Source organism: Trichomonas vaginalis, chromosome I (assembly GCF_026262505.1).
Source record: "Trichomonas vaginalis G3 chromosome I, whole genome shotgun sequence".
In the NCBI taxonomy this organism is placed as follows: domain Eukaryota; phylum Parabasalia; order Trichomonadida; family Trichomonadidae; genus Trichomonas; species Trichomonas vaginalis.
In genome coordinates, this window is record NC_067203.1 from 13,357,137 (window position 1) to 13,371,128 (window position 13,992).

Here is a 13,992-nt window from a genome sequence, read left to right on the forward strand (position 1 = left end):
ATAAATGAAAGTGAAAATGTTCAACAAAAAATAAACGTTGTTAAACCAATTACTGAAATAAAAATTTTTTCATCTGTTGAAGAATTTAATGACTATTATGCTAATAATAAAAAATTATTTGAAGAATTGACAACATGTAAATTGAATAAAATGTTTAAAGTTGATGGATTCAAAATTTCAAAAATAAAAGGAGTGGTTAGTTTGAAATCTATTCCTCAATCAAGAATCACCTCATTAATGAAAATAGATGATTTAACAAAAAGAATAGAAGAGATTGAAGAAAGAATGAATCAAATAATTGATTTCATAAATTCAAATAATCATTAGTTTCTTAAAGTTCAATGTTGAACTCATCAAATTCTTCTTCATCATTACCATTAGCGAGTTTATTTACTCTTTCAACTCTATCTTTTGATAGTCTTACGTTTAATTTTTTCTGAAGTTTTTCGTTACCAAGTTCTAAAATTTTACATGGATGATATTTAAACCCGTTAAATTCTTTTTCCTCAGTTTTAATCATTAATCTACAAAGAACTTTAGTGAGGTGGTTTTGTTGTTTAAACCATTTATCCTTAATATTTGTTATAAATTCAATATCCGGAATTAATTCCCAAATTTTTGAATTTTCGATTAATTTACCATCAAATGCAAAAGCAATAGGTTTAATATTAAACTTACCTTTATAAAATAAACGTCTACTTGTTTAACCTGGGTGAGAATTGGTGAAAGTTTATTCATTAATTGATTTACAGTCACGAATTTTGATTCACTCATTTCATACAAAATAAAAAAATAAATTATTCAAAAATGTAAGACATGAATTTTTAAAGTTTATTTTTTATTCATGAAAATAATTATTTCTAATTTCTTTTACTCGTTTATGAGGTCTTTGATTATGACTCCATTGATTCCATTCAGGATTTAAACAATGTTTAATTAATCGCGGAATATCTGACATCATCTATATATAGCTTCTTTTATTTCATTATGTTTGGGCTGAGTGTAAATGTCTTACAATTTTGAAAATTTTTTAAATCTTGATTTATTCAAAAACGTAAGAATAAAAACCGTAAGAATCATACATTTTTTACTTCATATGTTAAAAAAAATGATACAAAATCGCTCGATATTGTATGAATTCTTACGTTTACAAAAAAAGTCACACAACCCGTCAACATATACTACTACGAATCTGAAATTAATCAGAATTGCCCAAACGCATGCACAGTAACGAAAAATAGATGTATGTATTAGGTATTGAATTAAATACAAACTATAATACATTCTTTATTTTGAGTACTAACAAATTTTGTTCAAAAATCAGCGATATCAATTGGATTGTTAACAATTCTGTTAACATTATGCATTGTCTTTGTAAACTTCTTATAAGTTGATTTCTTAACCGGAGCATCAGATTTAGGTTGAGGTTTTGCTCTTGTTATCTGCATTTGAAGAGCAATTGGTACTGAAATTTCCTTTGGAAACTTCTCTATTATGCGAGAAACCTCATTTGCGTTTGCATTAAAGAAATCTTCAAGTGTTTGTGTTTCTGCTGCTTTAAGCATTTCATTAAGTATCTGTAACTCAATATCTCTAGTTGTCTTTAAGTTTGTAATCTCTTCTTCTTGCCTTTTAAGCATTAATTCGGCCATATGATGCATTCTTCTGTCAAATTGCTTGATATCATCGCGTCCACCTGTTTTAAGTATTTTAGCAGCTTGTTTCTGTAAGTTTATCGCAGCGTCAAAATTGTATGTATCTGCAACGAGTTTTGCAGTATCAAGAGTTTGTTGATATTGCTCTTCTACGGTATAAGTAACTGAAGATCGTTCTTGATCCCAATCCTCAATGAGATCTTCTAATTCATTTCGATGGAAATCTCTTAATTTGATGAATTCATTTTTATGAAATTCAATTGAGTAGTGTTTTGCTCTTTCAATATCTTGTGAGTATCTTTGGATATTTTCATAGATTTGGTTTGATATTTCGTCCTTTTTCTCCAAATAGTTAGCGACATGTCCTGCAATTGCTTTTGTTTCTTCGAAATTTTCAAGATATTTGATTTGTTCGTGATAGTATTTGGCAGCCTTGTAATCGCAGTCTTCAATGGCTTGATTCATTAATTCAACCGCCTCAGCAGATGTTTTTGGTTTGGCGCGCTTCATCAAAAAATGACTAAAATCAACAAAAGAAAACATATTATGAAGTCAAACTTAAATAATCATTTAACTAAAACTTGATTTCAAAACAGAAATTAAAAATATTTATATCAAATTCGGTTTCATATATGTAGAAGGTGTCTCATTTTAGAAATCGAATTAGAGACTATGTTTTGTAAAATTATAAATTAATTACTTTATTTCTTATCCTTGTTATCACTGATAGCGTTGTAGATTTCCATTGATGCAGCCTTAAGAGCATCATACTTCTCTTCGATCTTCTTTTCATCATTTCCAGCGATTGCATCCTTGAGATCCTTGACAGAATCTCTGATTCTCTTCAACAAGTCAGCTGGCAACTTCTTTTCGTTTTCAGAAATTGTCTTCTCGATCTCGTTGATGTACTGTTCCATAGCGTACTTCTTCTCGAGGATCTCACGCTTCTTCTTGTCTTCAGCTGCGTGTTTCTCAGCGTCTTCGACCATCTTAGCGATTTCTTCCTGAGAAAGGCCGCCGTGTTGCTGGATTGTCATCTGTTGTTCCTTGTTTGTCTGTTTATCCTTGGCAGAAACGTGGACAATTGAGTTTGCATCGATATCGAATGTGACTTCGATCTTTGGAACACCGCGTGGTGCTGGAGGAATTCCTACTAATGTGAATTCACCGAGAAGTTTGTTTCCTTCTACGAGATCTCTTTCTCCCTGGAAAACTCTGATGTTTACGTGTGTCTGGCCATCAGCAGCTGTTGTGAACTCCTGGGACTTCTTTGTTGGGACAACAGTGTTACGTGGGATCAATCTGGAGAAAACTCCACCCATTGTTTCGATACCAAGAGAAAGTGGAGTGACATCAAGAAGAACAATGTCCTTGTGATCACCGCGCATGACTGAGCCTTGGATGGAAGCACCAATAGCGACAACTTCATCAGGATTGACACCACGGAATGGATCCTTTCCGAAGAATTCTCTGACGGAATCGATGACCTTTGGCATTCTTGTCATACCACCGACAAGGATGACTTCATTGATCTGCTGTGGTGTAAGGCCGGCATCCTTGAGGCAGTTCTTGCATGGATTGATTGTACGTGCGATGAGATGCTGTGTAATCTTTTCGAAGTTTGCACGAGTGATTGGCATCTGAAGGTGCTTTGGTCCAGCGCCTGTAACTGTAATGTAAGGAAGGTTGATTTCTGTTGTCATCATGGAAGATAACTCGCATTTGGCCTTTTCGACGGCTTCACGGATTCTCTGGAGGGCAAGTGGATCCTTGGAAAGGTCGATCTGGTTCTTGGCCTGGAAGTCTTGGATGACATGCTTCATAAGAGCGGAATCGAAATCTTCACCACCGAGGAATGTATCACCGTTTGTAGCCTTGACCTCGAAAACGCCATCCTTGGAGATCTCGAGGATGGAAACATCGAATGTGCCACCACCAAGATCGAAGACAGCGACTGTTTGGCCTTGTTTACGTTCTGTACCGTAAGCGAGGGCAGCAGCTGTTGGTTCGTTGATTGTTCTCATGACATTGAGGCCGGCGATCTTGCCTGCATCCTTTGTGGCCTGGCGCTGTGAGTCATTGAAGTAAGCTGGAACTGTGATGACGGCATCCTTAACTGTTGTGCCTAAGTAAGCTTCGGCTGTCTCTTTCATCTTTGTAAGGACGAAAGCACCGATCTGTGCTGGAGAATACTCGTTGCCTTTCTCATCTTTGACCCAAGCATCGCCATTCTTAGCTTTGATGATTTGATATGGAACCATTTCGCGGCATTTCTTTGTCATTTCATCCTCGAATGAACGACCGATAAGTCTCTTTGTTGCGAAGAATGTAGATTTGGAGTTTGTGACAGCCTGGCGCTTAGCTTGCTCACCAACAAGGCGCTCGCCTGTGTTTGTGAAAGCAACAATAGATGGTGTTGTTCTAACACCTTCTGCGTTCTGAATAACCTTTGGTGTGCCACCTTCAACGACAGAAACGCAAGAATTTGTTGTACCAAGGTCGATACCGATGATCGGTGTCATTCCTTGTGCGAAGCTACGGAAGAAGAGGCTTCCTGATGTCTTTCCAACGCTGCTAAGCATAAGTGGTCATGTAAACCGTCAAACATGCTTATTTTTTTTCGCGGGCAAAAATAGAATTGAACATTTTTAGCATATTTGTTATATATATAACAATGTGAATGCAATTAATAACGCAGACATTAATTGTATGAAGAGAGAGTGTAATCGAATTGCAATCACAAGAAAGCGAGGTGTTCTTATAGGATTACATGCACAATGATCAATGTTTGTAGCGATTCTCATATTAGGGACGTAAAAAAAATAAGTGAAAGTATAAATTCTATATTTTACTTATGCTAACACAGATTTAATTGTATTCGGGCTAAATGGCCAATACACTGTAATTCCGGATTTCTTGTCTTCTTCGTATTGTAAGTTTAATGCGGCTTCAAATCTGATTGTTTTTGATGGAATTGAAAATGATATGTTTCCAAAGGAATTACCGAATGGAATTTGAATTCCAAATGTGGCTGTAGAGTCAAAAGTAAATGGATTTGCTCTAAGATATGAAGAAATTCGTACTTTATCAAAATCTGAGGTAATGAGTGCTGTTCCTTCGCCATACATCGATGCCATTAATGAAACTTCTGTTCGGTCGAATCTTTTATTAAACATTGCTGACATTGATGGTTGTTCTTCTGCAAGACTGTAAGCAAACTCTACTCCTACATTCTCGCCATGATAGAAGCCTCCTATTATGCATGGCCTCAATGCTAATGAAATTGAGTATTTATTTTGATGAGTAAGAGCAAAAACGCTGGATAAATAGTTTGACTGGTCACCACTTAGGCTAAACTTGAATGTATTGTTACGTAATTTTTCAGGAAGTTTTTCATTAGGTAATTTGAAATTAAAAGCTGCAGTATATGTTTTATCTGAAGTAACATTTAAATAAAATGGAACATTTGGAGAAAATGATGGGTGAAATGAAGCATCCTTAAAGCCTTTTGATGATACAAATAATTCGGCATTGAAAGAAAGTGGATAATTTACTGTAAATCGGCCTTGTAAGAAATCAGCTTCCTTTTTAAATGTAATTGATGGGATATTTGGGCGTAAATGAAGTCGTGAGTCTTCTAAATGATGAGCAAGTCTTTCCCACATCAAATTTTATTTCAAGAATAAAATAAATCTTAATATATAAAGAAATACAAAACAATTTAAATATTAAAACAAATCAAACAAACTACGCAAATAAAAATATCAAAATTATTGCCTGGAATGAGACTTGAATGAGTAATCTTGCTCTTCATTTCGCAATCTATTGTGGATTTGAATAAATCTATCTAACGGAACATCAATTGCCACATCACTATCTATATGATCAAATTGGAATCTTCTATCGCTCCTAGAACTTCGAGATGAAACATGAGAAGATGTATCACTCCTCTCTGATCTTCTCCTATGGGATCTGTGTTGATGTCTTTCAACTGAAAAATCTGAAGATATTGGAGATTCTGGTTTAATTGGTTTAACTTCTTGGATTATTGGTTTTGATTCTGAGACTTTAACTATATCTGTCTGTGAGTCGACATCCCTTGTTGGTTTTGGTGTCATTATCTTAGTTATAAGCTCAATTAACTGAGATGGATTAGTAGTTTTCCCTGTTGGGTCTAATATTTTCAAAGAGTTATTCATTATACTCGATAATATTGTATAGTCTTGATGTTCTTTGAGATTCTGCGAATTAGCTAATTGAAATTCGTTATCTTTTGCTTGAAGCTGCATACGTAATTCAGAAAGTTGTGTTTGTGCTTCGAATAACTTTTTATTCATGTCTGTTTGGTAGCTTATAAATTTTTCTTTGTTTGAACGATTTTTGAGATTTAATTCGACAATTTGATTTAAAAGTTCATTATACTGTGTTCGGGCTTGATCAGCTTGTTCTTGTAATTTCTGCATTCTATCACATTTTGATTGTATTTCCAGTTCGATCTGTTCATTTCTTTCTTTTAACATAAAATTTTCATTTTCCAGTACTTTAATTCGCTCATATGCTGTCTGTAGCGCTGAAGAAGTAATAATACTATCTCCTTCTGACTGTACAGGGGTTGTCTTTAAATTCATTTTCAGAAGCAGAAATTTCAATGGAGAAAATTAAACGTACATTTGAAGATTTTATCATGTGAGGAAAGTGTATGTTCATGAAGTTCAAGCAATCTAACTGAAATCTCTAAAATTAGACTTGAATTCGAAGAATGCTTAAAATTTTTCCATAGGAGAGTAAAAATTATTCCATAATACTTATAAATATTCATATTCAAAATGCACTGAGCTTAGAATTGATAAGTAATTTCGAATTCCAGTATGAAAGATTGAGATTGATGCATTTTATCTCTATGAAGTTGAATTGAACATTATTTTCAATGATGCTTGTGTAAATGTAGTAAAAATAATGTCTTTTAATATGATTATGTTAATAAGCTATCGTATTTTTTGTTATTTTTATTATTGGAGTAGATATGCAATGAGCGGAGAACCAAATATCAAAGAAAAAGTTATCAAGGGAGATATAATGTATCTCACTGAAGTAACAAGGAAAAATGCAATGCATACAAAAGAAAAAATTGATTATTCGAAACTCAAAAATTTAAATGTAAACTTAGAGAATATTAAACTTAGCAAAGGTATCAATAAACGACGTATTTATGGTAGTAATATACCTTTTACAAAAATTGGACAATGGGTTTGTCCAGTCTGTGAAATTTATTTTCGCGATTCAGCTTTATTCCTTAAACACTTAAACTCGCCGGAGCACAATGCAAAGCTTGGTATGTCCTTAAAAGTTAAACAGGTTTCAGACGAAGAAGTTCTTCAAAGAGTCCAGCAATGGGAAGATTTTTATATAAAAGGCATTCCTGTACCACCTATATATCGAGAAGCAAAACCTGAAGATGATGATGCTTCGAAATTATCAGAAGAGGTTCATTTTAAATTTGTTCCTAGTTTTTCAGAGCCAAATCAAGCCCCACAACAGCCAAAAGTTGAACCAGAACCAGAAAAATCTTCTCCTAAGCAAGAAAATGTAAAAGCTGAAGAAGAAGATGCAGAAGAAGAATACGTCTACGAATATGAATATCAGTATGAGGAAGACCAACCTGAATGAGTATTGTAAGCTTGTTAGTATTAGTATTTTATAAATGTGATTCGTTTTTGATGTTATATTTTTCCTATTTTTTGTAATTGCTGAATGTTTTTTACAACAAACTCGTATACTAATCATACGTCATTAATGTGTTGATAATTACCTTAGTTGCAATTGATTTGATGGCGAATTACTTTGTGATTGAAAACAATAATCAATAACTTGTCTAATCTGGCTTGAAACCATTCTTTGTATGAGTATTTATATAGGAATTTAATATTATTTTTCCTTTTTGATCCTTTTGGGGTGTGAAAAAATGAAATTGGGAAGGACTTTTTTGTCAAAATCGAAACCATTTGCTATGGAGAATGACAAGAATGGCGATTCACAGCGTCCACTTCAATCTCTTCAGGGGATCACGTTGAACGAAGCAATAGCATCTATAATTGTTAAGCTTCCAAGCGATAGTTTGGATTTGATCCCAGAGGAAATCAAAGACCTTTTGTCTTATAGAGAGTATTCTGCCCTACACAGTTTCTTTGGTCTCAAGTCACCGAGAAATCGAACTAAAGTCGATATGATTGAATCATTTTTAGCATATACATCTGATGTTTGGTCAGAACTCTTTCAATTAGCAAGGAAATTCCTCGATGAAGCTGAAAAAGGTAAAGAAACACCAAAGACTCCTCAACAAAAGCCTAAAAAACCAAAACCATTACCAATTTTGCGACAAAATCGATTCCAAACTCAGCGAACTCCTTATAATACCCGCTTGAATGATATCATTTCGGATTTATACACATCTAAAAGAGAAAATTGGGAAGACATTTTAGTTATGTGCAATCCAGAAGAGCAAGAACAATTTCGTGAAATATTCTTGGCAATCAACCCTGAGCCACTTCCATTAAAGAGCCAAACTGTTCAGAGAGATCATTTGATTCTACATTATCTTAATGGTCCATCAAGACTTGCCTCAACGTCATTAGAGAATCTTGAGAATAGTGTTATGGCCTTTAAATCAATGATAGATAAGCTTACAAAACCAGTTGTCCAATAATTTGTTGTAATTTCTTCATAAAACTTTTGTTTGTTTTAGCATAACATAAATTTGCTTTTGTATTTTTATTTTTATATCCACCAAAACTTGAAATTATATGGTAAGATTTGAATTCAATAGGAAATTATTTCATCTCAAAATTCTAATGTAGAATGATAGCTAATATACTGATAATTATATTAGCATCATCTCAGCTTCATATATCTATTACAAAATTCAAAAGTCATGCATCAAACTAGAAATTTATAAAAAAATTAATCAGAAATAAAGAAGATTAATGCATTTTCCAGATCATAACGCTCAAAAAAATTGATTAGTAAAACAACAAATAGTATTTAGATAGAAAATTAATTACTTACAAATAAGGAAGGTTCTATTTCCCACACGCAACGTTGTCCGATATTTTCTGCAATGAATATCTTAGGGAAATAAAGCAATCCGTGATTAATCGCATAAAAAGAAAACTCAATAATCTCTTCTTCGCCAGGAAGTAACGAAATTGGAAGGAGATTTGGTCCTTTGATAAAGAAATTCTTGGATTCGCCAACAAGCATGAAAAGGTCAAGCGGAGTTTTTGCATGGCTTGTAATTTCAATTGAAAATTCAGTTTCAATGTATTGGCTTGTTTGTAATGGGAAATCTGTCTTGACTTCGATTTCCCTTGATACAACAGTAGCTTTTGGAAGCATAAGCGAGAAATGGAGAAGATCTGGAAAATCTAAATTTTCAATTTTGTAACTTATATCAATAAAACCAATCATTTTATCTTCTAATGGATTATCAAATATCATGGAGAAGTTTCCGGCAAATTTCTCTTTTTGTTCAATCGAAATCGGAAATGTAGAATTAAACTCGCCAATTTGGAATGATTCGCCTTGTTCTTTAATTGGATGAATAAGTACAGACTCGATACTGCATTTCCATGGAAGAAGGTACTTAAATTTGGCCCAAACTTTGTATTCTTCGTTTGTCGTCAAATTGCCATCGATTTTATTTCGGAAACTGTTGTATATCTTAATGGAATTCTTAAATGGAAGAAGGGCACAAATATCAATAAATTTCTTGAATTTTGTTGGATTATTACTTTTTGAAACTCTGAAATCGAATTCCATGATTGTGGAGATTTGGTTCTTGGCTGTGATGTAAATTATCTTCTCGTATTCTGTATTTGGAGCTTTAATTTCAATTGAAGGATTAACTTGGGTTTTCATGGTCGGAGATGATGAAATTTGGAAATCCCTGGAACTTTCTTTGAATGACCACACGAAAATTAAATTGTAATCGAATGAGGTTCCCGATTTATATTTAATTTTGATTGGAATTGGGATATCAACAATTCCTTTTGGTGGTTGATCAATCTGAACATCTACATAACTTTCGTATGGTTCTATTTCGACGGAAGGGTTGTTCTTTTGTGGATATTTGAAAATAAATTTGTCCATAATAAAGAATATTTCTTTAATTTGGAGTTTGGATGCTCTAGGATGAGGGTCAATTGTAATTGTTTTCGTTAGACGTCCTAACGGTTGAAAGTCGACGTTTTCCAAAACAAAAATTTCTTCATTTGGATTATTTTCTGATGCAAGGAGTATTTTAATCGATATCTCTTGCATTGGTTCTGAGATATAGCTATCAAAACTAAAAGAAATGGTGATTGGTTCATCTGCATAAAATGTTTCTTTGTTAAATTTGTATTTTATATTTATAAATGGCTCGTAGTTAGGTACGACCGGTATTGATGGATATTCTGAATCGTTTAGCTTTGGATCTACCAATAAATTATAAAAAGATTTTCTCCATTCAGAAAAATACGATTTCGGAAGATATTTGACGAGATTTTTTGAAAAACATTTCATTGAATATCGCAAGAATTGTTCGATAATATTGAATTCATATGCAAGTTTTACAATTTGTTGACAAAAATCGCATTCTAGAGAGTAAAAGTGTCCAAAATCAGGGCTTTCTGTTGACAATGCCATATTTAGTGCACTGCTTGTATTACCACTGTTTATTTCGGCTTTTATCCCATTAACATACTCTAAGACTTGCGAATTATTCATTGACAGAAAAAAAAATCATTCAGAACAAAATAAGCAAAATCGATTCCTTATACAATATGCATTCTAATTAATAAAAAATATAGCTAATCTCCAAAGGTATGCGCACTTTTTCTTGGGAAAAAAGGAAAACGAGCGACTGTTTTTATAAAATTTTTATTAATTATTACGTATTTCAATTCAAATTTGTTTAGATTTTGTGAGGGATTCGGCAATAATTTTAAACAATAATATTTTGATTAAACGAGAATGAGCAATTTGAGTTCCTCTAGTAAGTCCAAAGGGAATTCAAAGGAAGTCTCATCTCAGATAGTCAAAATGGGTGTTAAAAACAATAAGCGAGATCAAGAAAACCAACTATTAGTTTCGAAATTTAATTCGTTAAGTCAGTATAATCAAGAAATTGGGCATGATTTAGCTAATTTGGGAGTCGTACTTGATCGTAAGCTTGCTGATAAAGAAGTTAAAAAGCAAAAATCTAAGAAAACATCAAAACAAAGACAAAAATTAGAAACAAAAGTACATCAGAACATAATCAAACTAACGTCACAGAAAGATTTTATATTTGCATGTAATCAAATACAAGAATCTCGTGAAAATAGGCGAAATCTTCTTCGTTTAGCCAATACAATTTCAAAAGATAACGGAGAACCTAAAACTTTGGAAGAATCAAAGCAATATATAACAGATACTATTCAATCCTCGCAAAATGAAATCAATGAAATCCAAAAACATATCGAAGTTATTAATTCAACTACAAAAGATAACCCTGTTGATGAGAAAAAGGGAAATTTGGAAAAGCTCATTATCACCATTGAAGCAGATAATAACCAAATGCGTCAGAAAATCAAAAACAACCATCCTTTAAACAATTCATTAAAACAATCTTTAGGAAAGAATACAAATATTATTAGTTCAGCAGATGAATCAGAAAGTTATGCAAGTGGATTTGCGGATGATGAGGATGAATCATATTACTCTAATAAATCTAGAAAACATTCTTCGAAATCAAAAGAAATCACTGAAGATAATAAGTCAGAAAAAGATGTAACAAACGAAAATCAAGAAGCAGAAGATTCAAAACCTAAAAATGATGAAAAAATCGAATCAGATTTTATCGAAGAAAATGAAGCGTCCGATAAAAGTGAAAAATCGAAAAAATCTAATAAATCTAAGAAGAAATCAGACGATTCATCCTCTTCAGATTCTTCATCATCGTCAAAATCTTCCAAATCTAAATCTTCTAAGAGTAAGAAAGATTCAGAAGCTAATAAAGAAGAACAAGAAAAGGTTTCTGATGCACATATTGCTGCAGAAAAAGAAGCTAAAGAAATTCAAGAAAATAATTCCGAAAAAGAAAGATCTCAAAACGATGAAAAGGTTGAATCAACTAAAGACAATGAAAGTTCAAAGTCGGATTCAAAGAAAGAAGACAGTGAAAAAATAATAATCGAAGATTCTGAAGTGATTCAAGCAGATAGCGACAAAAAGAAGGATAAATCTAAATCTTCTAGTGATTCTGATGATAAAAAGGCTGAAAAATCACAATCAGACTCAAAATCAAAAAGTAAATCAAGCTCAAGTTCGAGTTCAAGCTCTTCTTCTTCGTCGAGTTCATATATTTATGAATACTATTCCACATCTGATGAATACTACAGCGATGGAAAGCATATACAAAAGTTGGCGGAAAATGCAGTTGCAATTGCAACTAAAAATGCAGAATTCATGGCAATAAAGAGAGAAGGAAAGGTAGAAAAAAGGACCCAAACTAGTGAAAAGAAGTTATTACCAATAGTAGAACCAGAAAATCCAGAAATGTCAAATGCAGACAAAGAAAAGATTTCGGATCTTGATAAGAGCTTGAAAGAGAAAGCAATCAAACTCGAACAGCTGAAGAAAGACAATGAGCTTGCCAAACAACACTTCTTCAGCAGTTTCCATGAGTTTGGAGCTTCATCAGCTCCTTCACCAGATGCAATTGTTGATTTGAGATTGAAGAAATATAACCAGAGCCAAACCGGCGCTCAAACAGAAATTACAAAAGGCCAATACGAGTTCCACGAAGAGTTCCTCAGAAAGCAAAAAGAAGAGATTGCAAAGGCCGCTCAAATACAACAGGAGTATGATCAACAAAAGAACAGAGTCACAAAGACACAAGAATTGCTTGCAAAGGCATCATTGAGAGGCTCACATCTCGATACGGAAATTGCCAAATCTAAGAACAAACTCAAACTGTTTGATGCAAACCTTGAAATGGACAGACAATCTCAAGAATCTGTTGAGAAATATACACAAAAACTCCATCACAAAGCGAAGAAGTTAAAAGCCAAACTGAAAAATCGTCAATCAATGTTTACGCAAATTCAGAACAAAATTTCAGCATTGGAACAGAAGATCGAAGACTTAGTTGCTGCAAGAGCTGTTCTAGAAAGAGACTTGAAAGACACAGAATCTAAAAACAAGCCAGAAGTTGTTCATCTATCAGAACAAGTAACTCATTATTCAAAGAAACTTGAAAGTGCTGAAAACAAAATGACAACAACAAGAAATGATGTGAATAAGCTAAAACAGGAAATTGAAGAATTAGATAATTCAGAGATGGCTAAGAAGATACAAGAGCTAAAGATGAAGAAATTTGATTTAGAAAGAAGGTCAATGAAATGGAATATTATGATGAAAAATACAACAACTACGATGCAAGTTGTTGAAGCTTTTTCAATCAGAAGCGGAAAACAAAGATCGCAGTTGGTTAGTTCTTATGATAAAAATGAAAGGAAAAGACAACAGGCTGATGTTACTGCGTCTAGACTTGAATGGTACTCTAATTTGTTGAGTGCTTTAATAACTGAGCATAATACAAACTGGAGAAAGTAATTTTAGAGTGTTTTTCTTTTAATATAATTGTTGTTTATGTATATTATATATTTTTTAAAAAATTGTTTATTAGTATGAATTATCGTTATTAGTTTGATCCTCTAAGTATTGTTTGGAGCTTTATTTCTTCTCAAATCCCTTGTGCATTCGAAACATACTATATTGATTGGATTGAAATAGTGGATTCTCTTACCCTTCATCAAACTAATCGAGAGTAGCATTGATTAGAATTTCTTGCCATGAAATATGTTTCAAAAGAGTTTCTATAATTACAAAGTCAATATGAAAGACAATTTGCATAGTGAAAAGTGTCCTTTTCTTAGTTTGTATTCATAGGATTATAGATATCACTTCTGTTCTAGTACCTTTCTCATTGATTAGAAGCATTTAATATATAAACTTATATTTTTCATATATAACTCATGATAAAAGATCGAAACAACCTTGTGTTAATGCCTATATATTTTATATATCCCAAGAAACTTACATAATCATCATTAAATTTGCCAACAATAAATATTCTGGATAAAATATTCATCGAAAGAAAAAGATCTTTACTCATAGATATGACAATATGGATGTATATGAATGCATACAGCAAATATGGGCAATTCTTTCAAATTTATTCTGAGACAAAATAAGGATAGATGTTTTTTTGAAACCGAATCGGAAAATAAGAAAAGCTATGTGAGTTTGATCTAGA

General features: G+C 32.8%; 8 protein-coding genes across 8 annotated transcripts; 3 read left to right on the top strand and 5 right to left on the bottom strand.

The window, feature by feature from the left end:
* Nucleotides 1–860: 860 nt before the first annotated feature.
* On the bottom strand, nucleotides 861–2,186 carry TVAGG3_0979800 (uncharacterized protein; the record flags this gene model as incomplete). The annotated part of the gene is made up of 1 exon (XM_001319050.1): nucleotides 1,314–2,165. One exon carries the CDS (start codon nucleotides 2,163–2,165, stop codon nucleotides 1,314–1,316), a length of 852 nt encoding a protein of 283 aa, XP_001319085.1.
* A 126-nt stretch (nucleotides 2,187–2,312) lies between these two features.
* TVAGG3_0979810 (heat shock protein 70 (HSP70)-4) lies at nucleotides 2,313–4,251 on the bottom strand (the record flags this gene model as incomplete). Its single annotated transcript, XM_001319049.2, has 1 exon — nucleotides 2,357–4,237. The coding sequence occupies one exon, from the start codon at nucleotides 4,235–4,237 to the stop codon at nucleotides 2,357–2,359; it is 1,881 nt and encodes a 626-aa protein (XP_001319084.1).
* A 256-nt stretch (nucleotides 4,252–4,507) lies between these two features.
* On the bottom strand, nucleotides 4,508–5,320 carry TVAGG3_0979820 (uncharacterized protein; the record flags this gene model as incomplete). The annotated part of the gene is made up of 1 exon (XM_001319048.1): nucleotides 4,508–5,320. The coding sequence occupies one exon, from the start codon at nucleotides 5,318–5,320 to the stop codon at nucleotides 4,508–4,510; it is 813 nt and encodes a 270-aa protein (XP_001319083.1).
* Nucleotides 5,321–5,365: 45 nt separating this feature from the next.
* On the bottom strand, nucleotides 5,366–6,283 carry TVAGG3_0979830 (uncharacterized protein; the record flags this gene model as incomplete). The annotated part of the gene is made up of 1 exon (XM_001319047.2): nucleotides 5,426–6,283. The coding sequence occupies one exon, from the start codon at nucleotides 6,281–6,283 to the stop codon at nucleotides 5,426–5,428; it is 858 nt and encodes a 285-aa protein (XP_001319082.1).
* A 398-nt stretch (nucleotides 6,284–6,681) lies between these two features.
* Nucleotides 6,682–7,353, top strand: TVAGG3_0979840 (zinc finger matrin-type protein 2 family; the record flags this gene model as incomplete). The annotated part of the gene is made up of 1 exon (XM_001319046.1): nucleotides 6,684–7,322. One exon carries the CDS (start codon nucleotides 6,684–6,686, stop codon nucleotides 7,320–7,322), a length of 639 nt encoding a protein of 212 aa, XP_001319081.1.
* Nucleotides 7,354–7,617: 264 nt separating this feature from the next.
* TVAGG3_0979850 (uncharacterized protein) lies at nucleotides 7,618–8,394 on the top strand (the record flags this gene model as incomplete). The annotated part of the gene is made up of 1 exon (XM_001319045.1): nucleotides 7,663–8,358. The coding sequence occupies one exon, from the start codon at nucleotides 7,663–7,665 to the stop codon at nucleotides 8,356–8,358; it is 696 nt and encodes a 231-aa protein (XP_001319080.1).
* A 306-nt stretch (nucleotides 8,395–8,700) lies between these two features.
* Nucleotides 8,701–10,418, bottom strand: TVAGG3_0979860 (foie gras family; the record flags this gene model as incomplete). Its single annotated transcript, XM_001319044.1, has 1 exon — nucleotides 8,706–10,418. The coding sequence occupies one exon, from the start codon at nucleotides 10,416–10,418 to the stop codon at nucleotides 8,706–8,708; it is 1,713 nt and encodes a 570-aa protein (XP_001319079.1).
* Nucleotides 10,419–10,637: 219 nt separating this feature from the next.
* Nucleotides 10,638–13,646, top strand: TVAGG3_0979870 (uncharacterized protein; the record flags this gene model as incomplete). Its single annotated transcript, XM_001319043.2, has 1 exon — nucleotides 10,734–13,289. One exon carries the CDS (start codon nucleotides 10,734–10,736, stop codon nucleotides 13,287–13,289), a length of 2,556 nt encoding a protein of 851 aa, XP_001319078.1.
* Between the last annotated feature and the right edge of the window lie 346 nt (nucleotides 13,647–13,992).